General features: G+C 40.0%; 1 protein-coding gene across 1 annotated transcript; it reads right to left on the bottom strand.

Moving 5' to 3' along the window:
• Positions 1-598: 598 nt before the first annotated feature.
• Positions 599-8,937, bottom strand: LOC123452590 (cullin-4). Its single transcript, XM_045129265.1, has 17 exons — positions 8,370-8,937; positions 6,912-7,027; positions 6,485-6,831; positions 5,419-5,599; positions 5,194-5,316; positions 4,692-4,979; positions 3,407-3,532; positions 2,835-2,936; positions 2,691-2,744; positions 2,370-2,476; positions 2,080-2,140; positions 1,878-2,009; positions 1,647-1,784; positions 1,496-1,576; positions 1,321-1,401; positions 989-1,069; positions 599-895 (listed from the first exon to the last, which is right to left on the bottom strand). Exons 1-17 carry the CDS (start codon positions 8,734-8,736, stop codon positions 782-784), a joined length of 2,499 nt encoding a protein of 832 aa, XP_044985200.1. The 5' UTR covers positions 8,737-8,937; the 3' UTR covers positions 599-781.
• Positions 8,938-9,188: the final 251 nt, after the last annotated feature.

Genomic DNA, 9,188 nt, shown 5'->3' with positions numbered 1-9,188 from the left:
CTCCTCAACAGTTTCATGATGTTTTTTTAATACAGAAGTCCTATTTTCTTAAAAAAAAATCCTTGCTCCTAGACAATTTTATAATGTAATACCCTCTAGCCACACCTTTTCTTTTATTATCCTCTTTTCTTAAAAATTTCCTTCCTCCTCAACAATTTTAAAGGTCTCCAGGGATGAAACCAAAACATAAAGTGGCTGCAGTTCTATATATGATCAGAGCCAAGCATGAGGCCTGGGTTGTCATTTTTTCTTTTACTACCATCTTTCCTTAAAAAAAATAGAAAAAAAAACTTGGTCCTCAACAATGTCATGTTTTTTCACGAGAATGCCACACTTTTTTCTTTTATTATCCTCTTTTCTTAATTATTTCTCCTTGCTTCTCAACAATTTCATGTTTTTTTCACGAGAATGAGTTTTTACATAAATCAAAATAGTTTGGAATTTCAGGTTAGGCTCTTACATCAATTTCAGTTTGTTCTCCCTGCGATTTTTTCCACTTGCTACTCATTTTGTTCTCGCTGTGATTTTTTCTCTTTCTCTTTTTGTTCTCACCGTAAATGCATGACATGGGGAATAATAGAGATAAATATCACAAATGTAAGGATGCATGCACTCATGATGCCAAACATTCATATTCAAAACTCATTTGTATACAGAAACGTTGCAACTGCTACAACTCCCAGAGAGAGAACAAAGGAACAGCAATACGCAATTACTTTACAGTGTGTTTCTGACAATAAAATAAAATTAACATGACATCTCTTTCACGGAAATGCTGCTGTCAAGCCAGATAATTGTATATCTGGGGGTTACTCCGGTCTCTCTCCAGGTACTCCCTGTCGATCAGGCTCTCTATTCTCTTCTTCATATCCGCTGGCTTAATAGGGAACTTCAGCTGAAAGGGGGAAAATGGAGACCAGATACTATGTCAAATTGCTGGGCAGGGGAAAGGGTGCAGAAAAATCATGTCAATCACTCCGTGTGTTACCTGCTGGAAAAGCTCAGTTATTAGAAGGGTGTGGCTGAGTGTTTTCCTCGTCTTCATAATTCGAACTATGGCCGCATCAACCTGCATATAAAGAGAACCAGGTCAGGTTATACTATGAGATTGTAAGACATCAAAGACATGGCTGGCAAAGATTTCTACAGAAAGATTTTTATAATTGTTTTGTATACAGAGGACTAACTTTTCTACCATAAACAATAAATAAAGCATAATATCAGCAGAGCAAGCAAATGTAGAGCATAATAGCTACATCCACCATGCAACTACTAGTCTTACAGGGATAATTCCAAAAGAAAAAATGCAAGTTCAGTCACCTGATACTGACGATCTTGAAATACTCTCTCAGTGGTGCTTGTGTTTTCTTCTACTGTTTCCTTCATCTGAATTGCATTCACCTGCAAATGCAGAACAGCGCCTTAGTTAAACACTTAAACTCGATGGCATCTGAAGCTGCCCTTCTCATCCAAAGAAAATTAAGGGGAAATATACCTTTATGCGATAAAGGGGAGCACTAAAATCTTCATTAAATACGAATTCGTCCTTATCATCTATATCTCGTCCTTTTGGTGTCTGAAACACAAATGATGATTAGCCAAGCTGCATGCTGAAAATTTGTCAAAGATAAACCAAAGAGTCACACCTTTTGGAGAACCCTAACTTTGCCACATGCAAGTGACTGCAGTGTTCTTCTCAATTCTTTATCCTCGATACCAGTCGACTCCTTTATGTCGACAAAGCTTAGCTTTTGTGCATCGTTGAACAACATCAGGACTACACTCTAATAGAAGGAATAAAATCAGAGTTTAGTTATTGCTCTCAGATAATTACCATTATGATAAACCATGAGGAGGGGGGGGGGCAATAATCCAACCTGAAATAATGACACTGCGAGTTCCTTTCTACCTTTGGGGAACTCTACTTTTAATACGCAATGACCCAAAGAATTCTGCCACATTAGACGCCTTCCACTGTACTTGCTCAAATAGAACTCTTTAAATATATCCTGTCAAAGAGAAGGGTTTAAAAACAGACATCAAATTTGCTGCAACCATTTCAAGTCAGCCCAGACTAACCTGATAGACATTGAGTTCATGTGGGAGCTTCACATCCATCGGTGGATATGTCGGCCAGTAGCTGCAATTCAACAGATTTATCAGAAACGCATATATATGAACAAGACAGCATCGATGAGTGCATGTTAATGCTCCGCAAATGGTAACACTAATCCATATACCAGTTACATGCTCTTCTTATAATAAAGCCCGTACAAGTAACAGTTTCAGACTTCAAACTTAGACAACTGTCATATCAATGGAATATGCTTCTTAGAATGCATGTAAATGTGAGGACAAAGGTTACTTACCCCGTTGTAAGCACATGTACACTCATTTCAATGCCAGTTGGAAGCTTTGTCCTTGCCTGAGATGATTGCTTGAAAGAATCATTTATTTCTTTGGATAATTCAATGTCCTGTGAACCAAATTGAGATATGAAGAAATGATTATATATAGTATAAATGGATATACTCCCTCCGTCCCAAAATAAGTGTCTCAAGTTTAGTATAACTTTGTACTAGAGCTAGTATAAAGTTAAGACACTTATTTTGGGACGGAGGGAGTAGTATATAAGCAAGCATGAGAAGACAGGATACAAGAGAATCATCAGTAAACAAAAAGTACGCTACCTTGAACATTCCCTCCAGTTTGTTGGTAAATTGACTTCCGCACTCAGTTTTAAGCTGCAAACAGCAACATGTTGCTTAAATATATCATTATAATTTGGATCACATGTAAAATAGTAGCTTAACCCTCGGAAATGAAATTATTACCTTTGTAATCATTGATTTCTCAGCATCTATTGATGCACTCTTTCCCAACAGCAACCTCTTAGCTAGATCCTTCTTGTAGAATGCCTCAAATACATCTTTTCCCTGTCCATGATGAAAATACACTGCTATTATTTACACTACAGAATAAAGGGATGTACATTTAGATTTGTTACATTTAATTCTCAGTTAACAGTTCTGTGCAGTGAGTATCACATTATGTACTAGTAGTTTTAGGGCCTTAGCTTCTCTTACTAGCTCTGTAATGTACGTTATGGGCCATCTGGGAATTTGGCTTAGAAGCACCCTGCCTGGGAAGGCTCAATTATAGCACCTTTGAGGGTAGGGCTTAAACTCATTTAGGTATCGATTTGTACATGTTGCATCTTAGATATCTTCTGAGCTCCTAGCTCATCAGACTGCGGCCTAGTTAAGATATGTTCTGAAGACATGTGTGTCAAAAGAAACTGGGATGATCTCTACATTTTTCGTCAATTGATATGAATGTGCTTTCAGTCATGCTCAGCCCAACCAGTTCCATGGATATAATTGCATCAAATTGCTCAGAGACTTACTTGTATAAATCGGAACAGAACCAAAACTTTGTCGAGTATTCCCTCCAATTCTTCTTCTGAAGTACCTTTATTTCCAGCTCGAAGTTTCTCATCGAGAAACTTTGCAATCAATTCAGCCGGTCGATTCTGTTGTTAGGGGACAAGCTGTCAGCCTTAATCTTTTGAGAAGAAACATAGCAGACGGAAATTGTAAGTACACTAATTTGGGTACTCAAGAGTCAAGACCAACATACAATTTTACCCAGTTAACAATGTGATGAAAGAACACGTGCATCAAAATGATGCACCGCATAAAATCCAGAATCATGCTTTATGCCTATGAAATCTCACGACTGACTGGAAAAAAAAGGGCAGCCCGGTGCACGTTGCTCCCGCTTGCGCACGGTCCATGGAAGGGAGCGACCACTTTGGGTCTTCTGCAGGAGGCTGTTTCCAGGACTTGAAACATAAAGCGCTGTACAAGACTAAAAGTATGACCCATATTTCTAAATTAAGTAACTGTAGGATTTAGCAAGCCACAAAAGAGAAGATATGACAGGAAAGAGAGCACACAAACATTGTGACACTGCATTAAAGAACAGATACCCCATGGAGCTCCATTTTGCCTTGTACAAAGTGCTGCAGTGCGGGAGAGCATTGTATGTGTAACAACACTCCCATCTAAAAAAAAGTTACTAACACATCACTATATCCATAATTTATCCGTAATGATAATATATTAGCAAAATTAGAATGATCTGGAAGCATCTTTTTTCAAGATGAATGAAATAGCATTATTTTCATATGGGTTACTACATATTTTACATACATTAACCTACCAATGTTTCAAATGTTTGACAGCGGATAACAACCAATATCTGGCGACAGGGTTACTGAGCACAATTCTTGATGACAGTCTTTTAAGTCTATGCTACTACGCCCTCCTGTCAAAGATTTTTTATGCTTGATGTTCAGTTTGAGATACAATTTTACCATCAATTTCTTATCAGTATTTTACTACTTCTGTAAAAATTGAAGACGTATATAAGAAAACATTATTTATTGCAAATTTCATCGAACAATTTTCATACAAGAACCCAACCGTATAGTAATAGTTATGAGAGAGAAGAAAATGCTGACCACAACTTCCCATGATGATTGGAGAGAGTAATAAACATTTGACCAACAAACAATAAAAATAAAGAAAAAGAACTACTACATCAAACTATATGCATGACAAGATACCACTTAGTACTCAACAAAAAGAAATACATATAATGAAGCAGAATGGCAAAATCTGGCCCACCTGGCGTAGATTGATAAGATGCTCGAATGACTCCTTTATAGTATTGGAGAAAGCCTCATTTTTGGCAAAACTTTCTTCCAATATTTTGTCAAGGGATGCTTTAAATTCCAGAAGAAAGGGAACCAGATCTTTGTCTTTCTCTTCATCCATGATAATGCCCTGGCCAGTGCCTCGGATATATAAACTAAGTGCTTGCTTTAGCATCTCAATGGCATCAACCCTCTGAAAAAGTGTGTACATCCTTGACAGGTCCGTTACACGATTTGCTTCCATAAGAACTGTAAATCCCTGAGACCCCACACATAAACGCCGAGAAACACAAAAAGATTCATAAGTGGAGCAACAGCTAAAATAAATTAGTTACATGATAAAAATAATACTGAGAAAGTGAACATCCTTATTGGTTTATCGGTCTTATAGCCAACAAGAATACTGTTCTACCATGCTTGTTCAGGCTACTTGCCACAAAAAAGGTCTTAAGATTCTAAAAGCAGATGCTCACCTTCTCAATAATTGCGGATGTGTGTCGCTGTAGCAATTGTTTTTCTGTAGTTGCTATAAGTGGCTTCCTCGTGTTAGCTTCCAAATACAGAATGCACCTATCGTGTTCTTCTTGCAACCTTGACTGCATTAACTCGCATGCAATGCCATCAGTTGCAAGCTATACCTGACTTTCATGGTTCAGTATGAACAAAGTACATGGAGAAAAAAAGAAACCAATCATTACCTCCGCATGCTTTAGATAATCTGGAATATCAGACTGCTGCAAATATTTGACACCTTCAGTAGCATAAAACTCAGAGGTGCATTCAAGAAAGGGCTTTTCGAATGTCTCGGAATACATTCCAAGATCAGTAAACATCTTCAGAAGATGACTAAGCAATGTCTTATCTATTGCTTCACCAAGCCTGATCAGGAAAGAATAATCTTTGAATAAACAGTTTTCCAAGGAAACATAAAATAAATTGAAATGAAATTTTAATTGCAGTGATCCTTCATGTTCATAATCCCCGTTACATATAATAGAATAATGGATTTCAACACAGATTCTATAAATAGGAAAGAGAAGACAATTACATTCCTGCACAGGCTGGTGTTAGTTTATTTGATGAGCATGGATATAACAGATGCAGTGAAAAAAATCCAAGTGAATCAAAACATGAAAACACGATGAGCGAGACATAATACATTCAGTAACCATATTTAGCCTTTACGCATTAATATTAAGATGAATTTGGATCACAATAAAAAAGTATAGGCCACACATTTGTTAATCTGAAATTTTCACGTATTGAACATATGCTCATTAAGCATTTGCGTTTTTTCACTTGCATTAGTAGCAATGTGAACCATGATACAAATCATTCGCCTGATCCAAAAATTTCACAGAATAGAAATTCCAATCAAATGGGTGATGGTAGGATTTAATGATCACACAAAGGATTGTTGCTTAGGATTCATCAAAAAAGTTATCTACACAATCATATGGTATGTATATGATAAATATATTATTAAGTTGACTATAGTTGAAGTTAAGTTAATCAGAACCAATCAAATATAAGATGAATCCTATTTCAGATATATGTACGCTGGCAACATTGCGGATTTATTTGAAAGCAACAGACATCTGGTTATGTACGAGAACCTATGGCAGGTGTAGGTCTCTAGTAGTTCATCTAATTCATCTCCACACATACACACACTGATACCAGATTTGTATATAGCACAAGAGCCCCCCTCTGATACCCGATTTGTATATAGCACAAGAGGTTGCAATAGAAGTGTAGGCGTACCTCTCGCTCTCAATCAATCTTAAAAGACCAGTGACGGTTTTGTGTTCAATCTCCGGAGACAATGATATATGCTTGCGGAACAGCTGCAACCCCATATCCCACACTGAACAAAGATTTGCAACATTCTTGACATATTTTACATCAAGAAGTAAAGCGATACCACGGATAATCAACATCTGATCACAAAAATCTTGCCATGTTCTTTGGACCAACGACAAAAATACAACCAGATCTGGACTTTGACCCACTAATGCTGAGATTTTTGCTGATATATGTATTTCACATTCTTTCTTGACTCGCTCGTATAAATTTGCCCCTAGCTTGTGTAGACAGAGATCACCAGCAGCCTATTGTGAAGAAAAAAAATACAGGCTTAATAATTAATGTGGGAGCATCAGACCTTATGGGGTAGACAACAAGGAATAACCTGATAAAGTTTCTCAACATCGCAGGAAAGCTTCTGCTTGAGAAATATGGCTGTAATGGCATCCTTCAAAATAGCCCAAGTATCTTCCTCAAAGTTTTTGGGCAATTTTGGCTGACCTATACATGAAAAGCAGATGGATGATATAACATACTCCCTCCATTCCAAAGTAAAGGTGTACTGGTTTTTTCAAAGTCAAGCTTTCCTATGTTTTACCAAGTTTATAGAAGAAATATCAACATCTACAATGCCAAATAAATAAATTAAAGGGCAGAACCAGTGCTAGAAGCTCCCACACCAATACCAAATAAATAGAATATGAAAAATTATTTTATGATGGATGTGATGATACTGATTTGATATTGTAGATATTGAAAAAAAAAACTTTCTATAATCTTGGTCACTATTACAAAAAATACAGCTTATATTTTGGAGGGGGGGTTGGACAAGACAGAAAAGTATTGCATCGGGAAGCCTAAATCAGACTACAACTTTAAATATGTGACATTTATATGAACTAAAGTTGCAGAAAGAACATCTCAGAAAGAACATCTGAGAAAGAAGATGAAAAATAACAGAGATTGAAGAACCACTAAAATCCATGGTGGAGAATACTGGACAGAAAGAAGGTTGAAGGTTGGATAGGCAGTGTTAAAATTTATTTCAATGCACAGGAAGAAGACACGATGCTTCTTGAGAATACTGGAGATGCCAAGAATAGCTACAAATGAACGCTGGCAGTCATGCCCACTAATGTTAAAGGGAGTGTCCGCGTTGCACGTAGAATCTAGCTAGAAGGCCAGCTGACATAGTATGATACAACCAAGCAGGCATCATCCAGTCACATTCACCCTTCAGGTGCATCAAGAACAACAGAAGGCCACATCTACTGCAGCAAATCTGCCAGCTCATATACAACCAAGCAGGCATCAACCAGCCACACTCGGTCTTCAAATGCATCAAGAACAACATAAGAGACGCATTTACTGCATCAATTCGTCGTCATACATTCACATCAAGCAAGAATCAAATACAAACAATCATTGCATACTTCACATGACATAGACATGTGCAGAGCCCCTCGAGCATGGTACTGGCTCACAGGATTTACGTTCTCCTAGCAACCACAATTTTCCCCAAAATCACAGACACAGATCTAGCTAATTTTATTGGTGCGGGCAACTAGATACATAGGCACGCCAATCAGGGAAAACCAATACAGACTAGTGAAGTTACAACTTGGTGGTCCGTTTGTGGGGAACAACCGAGAGACACCGCCAGTCTCTTGCTACTAGAGGAATTTAAACTCACGTAGGTTCGCAAAGTAAAATGGTTGTTAGTTAGTCAGCAAGTGAACTCAACAACAGAAATAACAGGATACCCTTCAATTGGCACTAGAAATCTACAATCCCCTGGATGATATCTTACAGAACAAATCCATTGGGGGAGGGGGGGTGGTACCTATTTTGATGCGGAGGGGCTTGCGGGTGGCGGCGGTGGCAGGGGGCTGCGGGAGCGTCGCCTTCTTCCGGAAGAGGTTGGCCGTGCCACCCCCTGGGGCCGATGCGTTGGGGGCGCGGAGCTCGTCCTGGTCGGCGAGCAGCATCTCCGCATCCTCCTCGCCGTTGGTGCGGCCACCGCCGCGGACGGCGGCGGCGGCGGCCGGGTCGAGGTGGAGGCCGTTCTTCTCGGTGGGCCCGGCGGAGGAGGTGGAGGAGGAGGAGGCGGGGAGCTTGGCCTTCTTCATGTGCGGCGGCGCGGGGGAGGCGGGGGAGGGCGAGGAGGAGGAGAAGGGCCGCTTGGGGGCGGAGGCGTGGGGGTGAGACATGAATCAGATGCCCAAGGGCATCGCGCGGCGGCGGCGGCGGCGGCAACGGCGAGCGGGGGAGGGATGCGGCGGCCGGCGCGAGGGTTTTGGGGGCCGGGGCGACGGGGAGGGGACCTGGGACTAGAGAACGGCGAGGGAGAGGGAGATCGGGTTGGGGGAGGGGAGGGGAGGAGGGTTTCGCTCGACTACCTTTCCATTTTTCTTTCTTTTTGGAATTTTTTCGAGGGGAGGGTGGGATGTGAGGCTGGACCGCCGGACGGGACGGCTGGAGTGTGCATGCGCTTACATGTGGGCCTGGAGTCTCCTACGCCACCCAGTAGAGAAAAAAAAGAAAGATGATTGCAACAGAGCGGAAAGATTGTGATTAATTGTTTGAAAAGATGAGTGTGCACCAAAGTTACATATTCTCGTTCATAAATGTATAGGATGATTCTCATGCCCACAACTCTCCA

The sequence above is a fragment of the Hordeum vulgare genome, chromosome 5H (assembly GCF_904849725.1).
Source record: "Hordeum vulgare subsp. vulgare chromosome 5H, MorexV3_pseudomolecules_assembly, whole genome shotgun sequence".
In the NCBI taxonomy this organism is placed as follows: Eukaryota; Viridiplantae; Streptophyta; class Magnoliopsida; order Poales; family Poaceae; genus Hordeum; species Hordeum vulgare.
This window is presented reverse-complemented; position numbering and strand designations above follow the sequence as displayed.